Source organism: Rhyacophila brunnea, unplaced genomic scaffold (genome assembly GCF_057557595.1).
Source record: "Rhyacophila brunnea isolate RB1 unplaced genomic scaffold, BYU_Rbru_1.0 scaffold_7, whole genome shotgun sequence".
Lineage (NCBI taxonomy): Eukaryota > Metazoa > Arthropoda > Insecta > Trichoptera > Rhyacophilidae > Rhyacophila > Rhyacophila brunnea.
The window spans coordinates 34,520,406-34,536,585 of NW_028233339.1; the positions used below are offsets into that span (position 1 = coordinate 34,520,406).

At 34.4% G+C, this 16,180-nt stretch overlaps 1 protein-coding gene across 1 annotated transcript in view; it reads left to right on the forward strand.

Annotated features, from left to right (window-relative positions):
• Positions 1 to 16,180, forward strand: part of Vps13D (vacuolar protein sorting 13D) — a 61,038-nt gene that overhangs the window by 2,023 nt on the left and 42,835 nt on the right. The window contains exons 5-20 of the mRNA XM_085957582.1: positions 304 to 567; positions 1,285 to 1,452; positions 2,019 to 2,172; positions 3,791 to 3,972; positions 5,100 to 5,452; positions 6,702 to 6,855; positions 7,004 to 7,167; positions 7,461 to 7,677; positions 11,287 to 11,464; positions 12,110 to 12,263; positions 12,372 to 12,495; positions 12,981 to 13,144; positions 14,269 to 14,425; positions 14,749 to 14,927; positions 15,656 to 15,813; positions 15,905 to 16,084. Of these exons, the coding sequence (XP_085813708.1) occupies positions 304 to 567; positions 1,285 to 1,452; positions 2,019 to 2,172; positions 3,791 to 3,972; positions 5,100 to 5,452; positions 6,702 to 6,855; positions 7,004 to 7,167; positions 7,461 to 7,677; positions 11,287 to 11,464; positions 12,110 to 12,263; positions 12,372 to 12,495; positions 12,981 to 13,144; positions 14,269 to 14,425; positions 14,749 to 14,927; positions 15,656 to 15,813; positions 15,905 to 16,084 (2,950 nt within the window). The remainder of the gene's footprint in view (positions 1 to 303; positions 568 to 1,284; positions 1,453 to 2,018; positions 2,173 to 3,790; positions 3,973 to 5,099; positions 5,453 to 6,701; positions 6,856 to 7,003; positions 7,168 to 7,460; positions 7,678 to 11,286; positions 11,465 to 12,109; positions 12,264 to 12,371; positions 12,496 to 12,980; positions 13,145 to 14,268; positions 14,426 to 14,748; positions 14,928 to 15,655; positions 15,814 to 15,904; positions 16,085 to 16,180) is intronic.

Here is a 16,180-nt window from a genome sequence, read left to right on the forward strand (position 1 = left end):
AAAAAAAGAATCAACATTGAATGCGTGTAATTTTTTATGATAATGCTATTATATATACATATTATTAAAAATGATTTTTTAATATCAGATATTTTTAATAAAATGCACAGATTTTTAAAACACTTTTTTTTAGTATTTGTTAAACACCACAACAGGCCATCAAGCCCGATTACATTGGCAAAACTCCCAGGCTTGAGAGGAATTTACATATTAGATTATGTGAATATATTTTTTGAAATATATTCACATAAATGTGAAAAGTTTTATGTACTTACAACATTTTTTTTGTTTGTTTTTTAACAGTTAAAAATAAAGGATGTTCATTTGCGCTACGAAGACTCCATTACTTGTGGGGAAAACAACGCCTTTTCCTGCGGCCTCATAATGGAGTCGTTTTCTGCTGAATCGTGCGACTCCAACTGGCACAGAACCTTCACGACGTTTCCTTCAAGTCAGTCTGGTGGATGCTCATTTAAGTTACTTGAGTTGCAGAAGATGGCTTTTTATTGGGACCGCATGACTTTACAAAATGACATGCTTGCTAATCTTACTCTCGGTGAACTTGCTGTAAGTTTATTTTCTATATTATTATTAATTTTTTGTATACAATTAATACAATAATTTGTATTTGAATACAATCTGTAAGTACATAAAATATTAATGATAAAATTTATTAATACAATAATATTTATAACTTTCGGCATGTTATCCTAGACATTAAGGTATAACAATCTTTTTTATACTGTTAGTTGTATAATGATGAGAAATAAATATATATTATTTAAATAATTTTTGGTTGGATGTTCACGGCTATTATTATGGTGGCAGGGCCACCTGTTAGTGGCGAAGAGTGGAGGCAGGCTATTAAGATCCAACATAAATAGTGCACACTAAACATTGTCAGTCGGTTTGTTTCATTGAACTAAGAATACAAATTGCAGGCGGTGCTGATTAGTTTTTAAAGAGAATTATTTGCCAGGCCATCTGAAATAAAAATGCGTTGCATTCTCGTTGCACACAAACCTTCTCTATATTTTTTCTTTATATAATGAACCATCATTATTTGGAATAGTTGTATGAACAACTACGTAAAATCACAAAAAAAAACAGTGAGTAACTACAAACTAGAGTGTCAACATCAGGCCGCCAATTCAGTACAGCCAACATAGAATATTAATCTTTGAATAGTTAACAATTCAACTATACTAAAAAAAATTGAAATTTCTATTGAAGTTTTGTGACGTTTTTCTTAGTCCGCTTTGGTTATGGTGTTTTTTTTTTAAGTTGCGGATGTGTGGGATGCAGAAGTCGGAGCACCGATTCGTGGTGAGTCCAGTTTCTGCTGTTGCTCAACTGCGACGGGAACGTTGCGAGAATCCTTTGAGGTCACGCACTCGCCCCCGTCTCACCTGTCAACTCTCATTGGATGAAGTGCCACTTGTTCTAACTGATGTAAGTAAATGTTCAGAATAAACTGTATGGCATTTTATATGAATTTGTCTTTGACTGAATACAGAATCATGTTGATTTTCCAATTAATCTGTATTTAAATCCAAGGCATGGGTCGGCATATACGTATAAAAATATCATTACAACACCTCAATGTCGGCAAGCAACTATATCTGTGGAATGACACTCTTTCGTAAATTGTATGTTGGCAGTCAAAAGCACGAAAAAGACTGAAAATTACTGAGAAATGCGTACATTGGTTATGTAAACAAAGCAATATACTTCAAACCAGAATGCGAGCTGCCATTTTGTTTTTGGGACTGCCAATAGAAGAAGAAAATATTGAACTTATTACCAATACAACAACAAAATATAATGCAATTGTTTGATCGAAAATAGAACTGCCTTCAAAATTCCTAATACGAAAAGCTGTTAGACTCCTTCTATCTAGAGTCCAAATTCTTTCCACTTATTCACATAAGTATGACTATGCGTAGTGCCTTATTATTGTTGAATAAATGGTAGCTGTCAAATAATATATTTATAATATTCGAAACAAATTATTTCAGTGTCAATATAATCAAATGGTTGGTTGTATTCGTGGTTTATCGTTGATTGGAAGGTTACGAGTGTTCCGCCAGTGGCGTCCAAATGTTCCCGTTGCAAAAAACCCTCGAGCTTGGTGGATATATGCAGTGAAATGCCACTTTCCTGACAGCAATTGTAAGCATATTTGATATTACAAAATACTCAATGACTGATGAATTACCATTATGATTAGATATCCATTTTTGACAATATGTGTTTATTTAATCAATAGAGTGTTTGAATTTGAATTTATTGTAATTTAATAATTCTCCAATGTTGACACAATAAAAGAGATTTAAGAATAAAGTAAATAAATTGTTTTTACAATCTAATTTACTGTATAGTCTCATATTCATGTAGATTGGGGATGATATTATAATAAATAATGAATATATACAATTTTTAAAATATGTATTGGTACTGGCAATAATACGAGGGTGGGTCAATAATTCCTTAGAAAAAAGCATTAAAACAGTTTTTATTTTTGTATTTTTTTTTTATTTCTCAACATAATCTCCTTGGAGCTCAATACACTTGGTTAGACGTTTCTCAATTTTTTTTAAACCGTCAGAAAAATAAGTTTTCGGAAGGTCCTCAAAATAAGCATTTGTCCGATCGATGACTTCTTCATTTGAAAAAAAACGTTGTCCACTTAGCCATTTTTTTAAGTTTGGGAAAAGGAAAAAGTCACTGGGGGCTAAATCTGGCGAATACGGTGGGTGGTCGACCAATTCGAACTTCAATTCATCAATTTTAGCCATTGATCGTAAACATGTGTGAACACGGGCATTGTCCTGATGAAAGAGGATTTTTTTCCTGTTTAAATGAGGCCGTTTTTCTTCAATTTTGTTTTTTAGCTGGTCCAATAAAGATGCATAATAATCCCCTGTTATTGTTTTTCCTTTTTCCAAATAGTCAACGAAAATAATTCCACGTGCATCCCAAAATACAGTAGCCATAACCTTACCAGCTGATTTTACGGTTTTCGCCTTCTTTGGACATGGTTCGCCTTTCGCAATCCACTGCTTTGACTGTTCTTTCGTCTCGGGAGTATAGTGGTGTATCCATGTTTCATCTACAGTCACAAAGCAACGAAAAAATTCATCCGGATTGCGTTGCATGAGCGACAACAAGGCTTTAGAGGCCACCACCCTATTGCGTTTATTGTCGACTGTGAGCAAACGCGGCACCCATCTTGCAGAAATTTTTTTCATGCCCAATTTGTCATGTAAAATAGAAATGACGCTACCTTTTGAGATCCCTGTAACCTCAATTATCTCACTCAACTTTAATCTTCGGTCACTTAACACCATATCGTGGATTTTATTGATCATTTCTGGTGTAGTCACCTCTACAGGACGTCCTGAGCGTGGTTCATCCTTTGTTGATGTACGACCACGTTTAAATTCATTTAACCAGTTATAAATAGTTGCAAGTGAAGGAACAGATGTGCCGTGAACTAAATCCAACTCATTTTTTATTTCCTTTGCTGTTAACCCTTTTATATTAAAATGTTTAATAACAGCTCTAAACTCAATTTTCTCCATTTTTGTAAACAAGCAATTTTTTTATTTTAAATGTACGAGAAACACACAACAACCCGACCAATCTGATTGAAACTTCGCAGCATACTGAATCGGTAGTGCCGCTGCATGAAAACAAACCGCTTACAGTACTAGTCGCGCCACCTGTCGGCTTTTCTAAGGACTTATTGACCCACCCTCGTATTTTTTTTACATGTTTATATTTTCAGTTATGTTGCCGAAACCAACTTGGGATACTTGTCTATCTAATGCGAAGCTTTGTCTTCGTTACGTTGATATTTATTCTTCGTTGCTCATCACTCCGACTATAACCCTACCATTGGATTCTAAGGTTTTAAAAGACCAAGTGGAGTGGTCGACAGCTTTTCAGGAACTAAAACCACTGAGAGAGGTATAGTACCTTCTTTTATTGTCATATTGACAGACTGTTTAATTATCTATTTGTGAGCACGCTATATTTTTAAATAATGCTTCCATACAATTACTGTAATGCTGTCACTGTCAAATGGGAAACTATTACATAATATAATTAATTTGTAGTATTTATTGGATACCTACTCGATCACTGGATAGTATTCTCTTTAGTGGTTCACATGATCTAGCTAGTTTATTCCCCTAATCTTGATTGAACTGTACTTGAATTGTCTTACAGACAGTAGAGCTTTGCTTTCTTTAGGAATCATTCATAAGTTTCTGTGACAAAGGTGGGCACAGGTTTAATAAGTGTCTTGTTAAGCACGCTTTAAAATCTCCGAGAGATTAGGAGGAATTTACAATGTTTTATTAGGAAATTTGTCAGTTTTATCAGATCCGTTATTACATCCACAGTGTAGTATGGAGAGGTGCATGCTAGGCAATAATGCTTAAGAGCATACTTCAGTGAAACAGTAAATAATTTTCAACTATAGGTGCGACGAAATTTTGGACTAGCTGCCAATTGGAGAGCGAAAGTCGAGCTGTGAACACGTCAATTTGTTTTGTGATTGCGTCGGAGGAATTAATTCTTAAATCGTGTAAAGATGACTAAAAAACGGTACCTATTTACTTGAAAAAGAAAACATGCAATGAATATATTATTATTATTACTAATAGAACAATAAACATAACATTAAATGGACGCATGTTGAATTTTTCTGACAAATTATGTTTTGTTCTGTGCGCGTCTTTTACACAATCTTCGTGTCGTGTAGTCACGATCGTTCTAGACCGTGCCCCACCGGAAGTATAGCCTTAAGAATGAAAAACAGAAAGATTGAATAAGAGAACAAGTAAGGGTATGCGATGTAATAGAGTTTTGTACTAAAAGTCTCAAATGGAATTCACTGGACAAATCTAGTCATCTAGTGATATCCAATAGTTTGAAAACGTCTGAAAGTACTGAGGAATATGATCAACATGGAAGTGTCTTTATCCGTCAGTAGGGCCAGGCTGGTGACAGATAATTGTAAATATTAATTAAATCGCTTTTTTGTAGAGAAATTGTAATATCAATTTAATAATTTCATGTTATATTTATAGGCTGCAATGCGCCGTGCACCTATAGGTCCTGTGAATAGTGAGAGAAACGGTCTGGGAGTAGATCATCAGGGGGCGCAAGGCAGGTCGATGTTGATGCGATGGTTTCCACAGTGGTGGTACAGCTCTGGCCCACCTCAGAACTCGACACCTCTTCCGTCCCTCTCGCCTTCCAACTCTGCCCCCGACTTGGAAGGAGAAATATTGGATGCTCTCGCGGATTCCGTTGAAAACAATACCTTACTCAAAAGGGATACTGTTTTTGGACAGTTTAAGTTTACCCTGTCCAAAGGGAGTTTGAAGCTATGTACCACCAATAAAGATACTGATGCCAGTCAACCAGAGACATCTGATATGTATGTATACTCCTATGATGTCTTTTATTTTACGACAAACTTAAACGTGATTTTTTACTAATTTTAATGACATTAAGGTCATTTTATTTCATTATTCGCTTTCTCTAATTGTTTGCTAATAATATTTTTGCAAAAATAAAATATTCTATTTGCTGTCCTAAATAATGTGCTTGAGGATTTTTTGCGATTGATTAAAAATTGTGGAATATGGAGGTAACCGACTTTGAAACTGATAGTTTCAATTATGTATATAAGACCAGATGCAAAGTCATTCATAAACGCTTTTAGGCAACTTAGTGACAGCACCGTGACATTCCATTCCAGAATAGATAAACCCAAGTGATAACTGGTAAAATAATTAAGTATATTATGTCATCTCCCGTCAAGTCGAGAGCGAGAAGATGCTTCCTGTTCTCACTCAATATGGTGGGGTTTTCGTCTGTGTTCTGGACTTGGGAGTGAACAATTAACACACCGGAATGATAGTCGAAAACGGTGATTTTATTTGGGGAATACTGGGGGCTACATTTTATATAATTTCAATCTTTTGCACTGATCGAAAAATACACGTGTTTATAATTTTACTGTCAAAAATGCTTCTCCTCTTCTGCGCAACGCGCCAAGATCCTTTGCTTTTTAATCCCGCCGTCGCAATAATTTAGCGCTGCGCGCGGTCCACAAAATGCCATGTTGCCAGTAACTTTAATTTTTAACGTATTTGAATTTACAGCATTGGCAGTTTTATTATTATTTATTTTCGCAATCAACCCTTCCTATGTGTCGGTTTGATAATGGTTCGGACTTCTCTAGATCCTCAGAGACATCCCCAAATGGGGACCATTCAGGGGTGTAACAATTGTACACTGAAAAAGAGTGTTTAGTTCATTAGTTTACGACGAAGCTATATTGTATTGAGTACCTATTATCAATATAAATCTATTTTATCTATTTATAAATGTCAGTTGTCGACGTATAATATTTGTAAATGTTAATATTCATATTTATGCAAATACAATATTTAAATGAAGAAAATAGGAATTTTAACGATGTCAGCACTTTCTATCGCAAAAAGTAATATATTCGTCAAAAGTACATACATAATATCATGTAACCGAGTCAAGCTTAACTATTGACAAATAGGATAAGTTATCGACGGTATCTACGCATGTGGCCCTCAGAAAATAAATAAGATTGGATCAAATAAGTAGAGGAGCTCCAATAAATTATCTGTAACTTTATCTGATTTTAGTGCCAAATTGGAGCTTCAATTTGAAAATGTTGGATTTAGTATTGAAAGCAGACCGAGAACGTCATCGCACAATATAAGCATTGACCTCGGAGCAGTCTATTTGAAAGACCACATAACTGAAAATACTCTATTTCCCATTCTTATTGCGCCTCAGGTATATTTCCATATTCTTTTGTATTGTTATTTTAATAATTCCAAAGATACATTTTTCTTAATCTTGAATAAAAGGAGTTACCATATTTGTATTGGAAATATAAATAATGTTTTTTACAGTTAAATTTTATTTTTAAACATATTTTTAGGGAACAATCCGAGAGGGGTTAGGGTGTGCCAGGTTTTCTTCAATGAATAATACATGGATGAAGTCTTTTTCTCCGGGAAACACTAATAGTCTTTCAAATACAAACGACTCCCTCTTTCATCTCGAGTACGAAAGAAAACCGATCTGTTCCAAAGCTGATTACAGGTAAATAATGTAGTTTAGGAATTTTGTTCCACATTTGAATACCTATTTAATTTTACATGCTGGCAATATTTTATTTTTAAGGAGTCTTTCTAGTATCTCTTCTACTTACTAATACATGATTGTTAAAAAGATTATTAATTACATTTTAATACAGCTTTTCTCTACATCGGTCTTTTAAAATTATGGCAGATTTTCGATGTACATCTTGATTTTTCTCAATACATACTATACTGTTTTTTGATTGAGAAGTAGCTTTCACAATAAATTTGATAAAAAATCATTTAATATTATAGGTTGTTTGTCAAATCTCAGTCTCTGGAAGTTGTTTATAATGCTGGAGCAGTAAGATGGCTGGTCGATTTTCTGTCACATCCACTGTCAATGAGTAACCAAAACAAAATTGGAACCGCCGAGAATGTCCTGATGACCAGTGGGGCTTATGCTCATGTAAAGAACACAACAAAAATGCATCTCATTAACCAATGGGAACATATACTCCAAGGCGATCTGGTGAGTTAAAAATAAGATGAGGAAGCCCAATTATATCGAAAAAGATACAAAAATATAAAATTTTAGAGACCGATAAAATACTCTGAAATGTGAGGGTTCTAATTTTGTATTTGAAATATTATCCTACGATTGCTTATTTGCCAATATGTCTTCTCCTTCATGTTATAGACTTAGTAAAAGTAAATTACATGTTCGATCTCATGCGGAGCATATGGGCCTTTGTCTGTCTTTATTCAGATTTGATCTTGTGGGAGGTTTGCTGAGTGGCGATAAACCACTGGATCTTCCATGCATCACGATATGAAGGACCCATTAAATATTGAGAATTGTTCTACTGCCTTAAAAAAATTAACTCTCTTCTTTTCCTTAGAGTGCTGGGGGAATTTATAACTCGTACTTGCGTTTCAAATTATGTATCTTTTCACTTAATTTGATTCATTTATTTCTAGACTCAAACGAATGAATTTTAACAAATTGGCAAGCGTTTCTATAGTCTTTAACTTTATGATGCTCAGCGTTCCCTTACGCTCCTTGTCACTTTCAGCAAGACTGTCATGATATCGTCGGTGTTTTGTAAAAAGGGCGAATCAACCAAAATGCTATTTTACAGGAGGAGGATTTTTAACTTTTGACATTTATTAATTACCTATGGATGATTATAAATTTCTAACAAATACATAATAAAGCTTAGAGGAAATACTGTCTTGATAATGTAAAAAAAATGTACAAACTTGTATGAAAAGGTCAGAAAAATCATTTTAAGATATTCGCCCTTTATGTGTGATAAAAATACGAATGTGTGGGTTTATTAGGAAATAATTATAATTAAAGTAATTTTATTATGTTTATAATATTTTATTTAAACTTATAGAAGACAAAACAATATAATAGTGAAAGTTAAATTAAATTAAAAACCATATTCTAGTGAAAATTAACAGTGTTTTTGTCCTTAAAAGGCATTTTATACCTAATCAAAATAGTTATGGAACATCAGATTATTTTTTATTAAGTAAGGACAAATTAACTGGACTGGAGATACAAAATGAATAAAATTGTGTGAAATATTGTTTACACGCTGCCTTTTGGAGTTTTCAATAGTTTAATATCTGAAATATATTGTCTGTTGATCTTGGTTGTTTCCAAAATTTCTCAAAAATCATGTCCTTTTCTTCCTTCGAAAATCTATCACTGCATTTATATGTACATTTTCTGCAGAAAACATTAAATCGTTTCCTATGTTGAACAACATTTCCCGTCGCAGTTTTATACTCTTTTCCAGCGTCTCTCAGTTGTTTTTTTTTCCATAGCCAGATTTCCGGTATTTTATCTTAATGTGTTTTTTCATATGCTTATTAATCAAATGATTTTTTAATTTACTTTTATAACGATATATCTGCCCACAATCATTACAAATAAATGCGGACACAAAGCTCCCTGTTTTCTCGTCCAAAATCAAATCATTTTCATCACTTCGACGAAAGTGATCACTTGAGGCAGCAATTGTTTCGTTGGATTGGATTTCTTAAGGTTTCTCAGGTAAAATCGCCAGCGAATTAGTGTGAACAGCGGTAGCGTCACTCAATCTTTCTGCAGTAATTACACCTAAATTGAACTAAACTAATTTAACCATCTGTTGTCCTCGAGACAATCTGAAATACAATAAAATAACGAGTAGGTATCACTTTTTGTAATTTTAGGCGTGTCAGAATGGTAATATAAATAATATCTACGTGTCAAAACATGCCTACGAGCGGTAAAGTACAACACATTTTTGAAGTTATACTTCTTTTAGCGCGTTTGTGAAATCAGATCAGAGTGTATTTTTGGCGTGTGACATGTAACACATAATTTATTTTTTCACACGAAAAAAAACGCACTCGATTGGATTCGAACCACCGATTGTTCGGTTATCAACCGAAAGCACTGCCTTTACGCCACAGTATGATACTTCAATCGTGACGATTATACAGTATAATATTATAGTTTAGAATTGTTCCGTTGCCTAGGCAGTGAATTTATTATTGTCGGCCATTTGCAATTACTTACATAAACAAACTATTTAAACATCATAGTGGCAGTTGTTACTTTAAAAATAAAAACAACGATAAATAATTTTATAATTTAGTTAATATAAGTTAAAATTTATAGAAATAAAACAACGGCGCTTCAATAAGCAGCCCGTTTTCTTACGAGTGTAATTTAACAAGATAATTAAGAGCTAGTCGAAGAATCTAGGTTATCGCAAGTTTTGTTACGCCAAAGTATAACTTCTAACGCACGTACATAAGTACATACACCGATTTTTTTTTTAAAGAATGAATATAATATTATTAAGTAGGTATGTTATGTATACATACGCAAACAATATTAATATGTCAATGTAATATTACAATATTACATAACGAAACCAATTAACAATTGTACAACACGAAAAATTAAACAAGAAAACTTACATCTCGCTCATTCTGAGGTAAAGTATGTTGTATCACTCGATGAATACTTAATATTAAATACAAATGCTGTTCAGTTAGTAGAAAAAGCAAATAACTATATTTCAAACTATTGTTTAACAGATTGTCAACTTAAACATTCTCTTATCACTAATGGCTCGACATTGAGCTACTTTACAAGCTGCTTGTTAGCGAATTTACAATCTGCTTGTAAAAAAGCCCAGTGTCATCATCGAACAAGCTAACAAGCAGATTGTAAACAATCTACCGAGAAAAGTTGAAAGCCGGGCTACTTTACACGTTACATGCTGGCGTGTGGGCCGATCTGCATCTGCGCAGTAGAGCGATAGTGGCGAACCAGCCGGTAAAAAACGAACTACTCAATACGTCCTGTCAAAATAGTACCAAAAATGACGGTTTTAAATCGCTAGCTTGTTGGCTTCTGAGCGAGTGGAAAGTTTTGTGTGTCATCATCACAATCGCACTAGCTGACTCACCCGCTTTTAAACTCAACGACAAGCACCTTGTAAAGTAGCTCAATGTCATCGAGCCATAAATTACATTGAGGAAACTTCTAAAAACAATCCCGCCAATTTGTCAATAGTAAAATGACACGAATGATAGCGACCTTGGGCGAATTTGACAATTTTGATTTAACAATGGTCACATTGATATGTAGGTGGATATGCAAGAAGGGCGAATATCGTATATTCGCCCTTACATCATAACACTTACCACTACTTTAGGACATATTTTATTTTAAAAGGCCTAATATGTCACATTCGCCTTTTATTCATAACACTAAGTGGATATTCGCCCTTACGATTATCGTTTTTAAGTACTTTCCCGTGGAGATACAAGTTCGCCATTTTTACACAACAAAGCTGGTGAGGTACATATTGTGTTTTCATTAAAATCTCAATTTCGCCAAAATGGCTGATTCGCCCTTTTTACAAAACACCGACGATATGTTGAGGTGACTAGCATGATTGTGTGAGAGCGGCGGAACTTCAGTAGCGATTTGTTAATACTGTTCCCAGTAATCCAAAATGTATTTTTACATTTTATTTTCTTAAAATTTGAAAAACGTCGTGGCACACTTTCAAGAAAATGAGATTGTGATAAAATCTATAATTATATATTATTATTCGATTCGCAGAGTGAAAGATCTTTATGGCAGTTGGAATTGGATATTTCTGCACCACAAATTCTGCTAGTGGAAAAATTCACTGACAAAAATGGTGTCGTTGCAGTTCTAGATTTCGGTAAAATGCATCTTTCCAATGGATACGTTGAAGAACAAGTCAATGAACCCTCAACGGAAGAAGATGATAATGGTATGCCATTGAAATATTTCATTATATTTAATAATATAGTAAATATAATTATATTATATTTTAAACCATGTTCACGTAAATGGACTACTTATCAATTTTTAATAAATTTTAAAATATGTCATAATATGTACATAACAATAAATTGATAAGTATATTATAATAATTAATGACTGCTCAATGTAAGATTTTTTCAGGTAACATTTTAAAGGTGATGCATCCAGTGTCTTGTATATTGCAATAGTTTTAAAAATACTACTACTTATAATATCATCCTCATCATAAGAGGCCCAACAAACGAGGGCGGGTCCCAGTCCCCTCCAGGTATCTACCCCAGTCGAGAATCTCAGTTAACACCGTCTAACCACCGGAGTCTGGGCCTGTCAATTGAAAATCTATTCTTTTTAGCACTACAACAGGCCTTGACGTCCAATGACAGAATGAAACAGTTAGTTAGTAATAGAAGTGAAACAATCACAAATACGCAGATTTTGAGACCTCACTGGGATCGAACCCAGAGCCCCCGGGTGAAAGCCCAATGTCTTACACAATGGACTACAAGGACCGATTTTGTAGACCAAAGTAACACTGCACCTGTTCGCTGTTATGACTCTTGATAACATTACTTATACTATATGTTTTTTTCAGAGATGTACATGACTCCATGTTCCACTCCTCCCGGTAGTGAGGCGAGTGACACGAATTTGACTGACTGCGGAACTTCTCCCTTGCCATCTGACACTCACCAGCTGCCCACCAATTTGACTCTCACTGATGCCCTTCATCATAGACTTTATGATCGGTAAGCATTCAGTTTTACGCTTTAAGAGTCTCCAGGTACTGTTCATATATGATAATATTTAAACAATAGACGTTTGACCAATTTGATCTTTATTTCCTATTATTTCAGATATAAGGTTGAGTTCAGTGATCTTCAAGTGTTGGTGGGAAGAATTAAAGATAATTGGAAATATGCGAATACAAAAGGAACCTCATCTCTTCATATTCTAGACCGTTTTAACATATTTATACAGGTTTGCCATTTTATTTTAATTAGTGACAATACGACAGCCGCCTCCTTCCATTTTTGTACTGGGAAACTGTTAATTCGTACTCTGCACTATCTATCCATTTTTTATGAGGTTGATCTAGAGGTTTTCCTTTGAAATTCTGAGTCGGACTTTGCTGTGCTAAGATTTGTGATGTAAGGCAGCCCAATTTGATAATTTGTACATTGTTGAAGGTTTAGAGCCCATACGCACTTGCGGCCTGCCGCAAGTGCGTATGGGCACTTATAGCTTCTTGGCATACCTTTGTCCCCATAAATATGTCTTTCTATTTAAGTTTTTAATAATGCACCAGGTTTCCGAGAATATCTACATATCAAATGGTATTCGTTTTTTATATAAGCAGAATTTCAAACATCGGTCGTTTTGTTGCCTAAAGTTTAGTGGAGAAACATATTCACAATAATTTAGAATGAAACATTTATATTATTTCTTTTATGCACTATTTTCAGGTGGAGAGAAGAGTTGTTTACACGAGTGATCCGCAATACCCAAGTGTCACGTTGTGCGGCACGCTACCTCATTTAGTGGTTCACTTGAACGAACAGAAGCTATTGTCAATTCAGTCTTTAATTGCTGAACTAAATACACCACATGCATATTTTGCTACAGAAAGGTATGTAATTTAGTGTTAGTTAGTGATTAATTATTACTTATATCGTAAAATCTCGTTAATACGAAAACAGCCATGTATGTATTTCCAAATTCGTCATAAATTGAAATTTACCTTAAAATAAATCTACATTACCTTAATGCAAAATAGTACATGAATTTATTTGTCAGTACAGGCGTCCCTCGACTTTCGTACGTAATTGGTTCCTGAAAATGCGTTGGAATATTGAATGTTCAAAAGTAGAGGGATATAAAAAAAACATCTAAAAGTGTACTTTAAAATATTTATTTATCAATAGGTATAGTAAAGTTAATGAGGCGTATTAGCAATCGGGTGTTTTCTTTATAAACTTGTCAAGAGATAGTTAAATACCACCCTTTTACGTACTTGAGAAGGTGACGGGGAGCTGAAGAGAGAGGAGCGACTTGCATGGAAGCGCACAGTTTATGCATTATCAACAAAAATCTGAATTTTAAGAAATGTACGAAATAGCAAATTGTGCGTAAGTAGAACATTCGGAAGTCTAGAGCCGCCTGTATAATAATAACATTAGTACCTAATATAATAATTTATGTATTAATAATATTAAATACTATAAAAAAAAAATGTTGATTTTATTTGTACTACTGTTATCAAATATGTAGAATGCTAAGCCAATTGACAATTTGCAACTTTTCATGAGAGCAATATGAATTAAAATTTTTGTTAGTTTCTTCATAATATTTACCACTAACTACGAAAAAATAGTTGTCACTTCGTTACTAACCCCATAAATAACTACATTATATTCTCCAAAATGTCCCTTACTCTCACGATATAGTCTTGATATCTGCGTTACAGGTGAAACAACTATCCACTAAGAGTTTCTTTTTATCTTCAATAACCATGGCCTTTATTTAAATTTTGTAATACTGACGATATTTCAAAATATTAAAATATCACATAAGTACCTAAATCATAAATCAATATATCTACACATAATCCAGACATAGGCCAGGCATTACAAGTCTGCTTTTAAAACATATTATTATATGTATAGGTCAATATGTACTAATGATTTTTTTTTGTGGACGAATCAATACTACGTATGTTGTAGAGCTATTTAAAATGGCTTTGATTATTTTTAGTTTAAATACCACGTATTTGAGTGAAGAATGGAAAATATCACCCCCGGTTGAAGAGCCAAGCAATGACCATTCTGAAACTGAACAGACCGAGAGATCATCCAATCAGATGTCTCGCCTTCTGATGCTGCAGTTTGCAATTGATCAAATGGCTCTGGAGGTAAGGTGGAATTGATATTATTTCTTATTTTCAATGAAACTGCCAGCGCCTGCATGAATCCCTATCGCTTCATCAGTATTCTTACATCTTCCCAGATCATGCCAGTATCCCATAGCCATATATGTTATTTTTCAATGTGGGCCTCCTCTAAAAATTCAAAACTATTCCGAATAAAATGAGATATGTTGAATTTTTTGTAACACAGTTAAAGATCCTAAAATCTCAAGGGCTGGGGCAAACTGCCCCTTCTGCTTCCTGCTCCAATATGGCATAGATATACCAATATAAATCAGTATTAATGCGTTGCCCTGATTATTTTATAGGTCCAGTCTCGAGGCAGAAGTATCGCAGAAGTCCAGGTGTGTGGCGTGAGGGCAGCATTTACAAAGAGATTATTCGATTTCAATTTGTCTCTCAGCGTACACTCTCTGTTGCTCGTAGACGCTCTTCAAACATATGGTCCTGATTTTGAACTGCTTGTGGCCAGCCATAAACATGTTGGGTAATTAATTTTATTTTATTATGTTAAAAAAATAACGACATATAGGTATATAACTCAAAAGAATTACAGAACTTTTCATCACTTAGGCATCCTCTCACACACAAACTCGACGCAAATGTAACTCACCGACTTTATCCATTAGATTTAGTGTTGATATTTACATTCAGGTGTAACTGAGTAAACTAATGCAGACAGAGTTGACTCAGCACACATGATTGGTGCTTGCAAGTAAATTGGAAGCTCCAGCCAATCTATCAACCAATGCCAGCGAATATAATGACATATTTTTTGTTGAGAAATTTCCTTCTAACACTTTAAACACAATGATAATGTCTTATTAATGGATCCACTAAATATATCTAGCAATTTCTTATATTAGTGCCGATTGAAAATCTTTGCTTTTTTGTCTGACAACATATTTTTGTTCAGTTTGTTCAGCCGATTGAGGTTGACGTTTTGATTTGATGGAATATATTATTATCGTGTCTGTATGCGCTATTGGAAAATCATTTTTTTTGCTCTTCTGAGCTCAGATTAAATTGGAGTTGATTCGAATATGTGTGTGCAAAGCGCCAAATAAGGTGAAATGTGCCTTTCATGTTACTTTTTATATTGATTCCGATCTATGTAGTGAGGATTAGAAAAAAAATGTTAATACCGAATGACTATTAGTAGTAAGTTAATAATTAATAATGAGTTGATGTAGTATTTATTTTATATGCATACAGGATGGACTCTGTTTCGGGAAGTATACGAGATAGCGAACCGACGTCTCCCATTTCACCGTCGTCTCCTCCTGAAGGATCGTTGCTTCGTCCTGTTCATCCCCCACCGGCTGCGGCCCTTTCACAAGCTCTGCACTACCTCAATACTCAACCAAAATCAAGTACGAGTAAGCGGCCTCTCATATATCGAGTTTTAATAAATTATGTTTAGGTATTTCATGATAGGTAACAATAACAATGCTTCCCTTTTAGGTGTTCATTTATGCGCCAGTCCCACCGTTGATTTTACTGGCGGAGCTGTGGCAACAGGAATCGTGGACTCGGAAGCGTTGATAGTGATTGAAGTGATGGTGGTGTCCTCCGAATGTCCGTCCAGCCAGGGGGAAGAATTGCGAATTGCCAACATCCTCTTTAACAATCTGGATATAATAGGTGAGTTAACCATTATCAAATCCGTTCCCCTGTTTGATAATAGAAATAATTACATTTGTCTTAATGAGCACATGGAATTTATTGCATTGAAAAGTA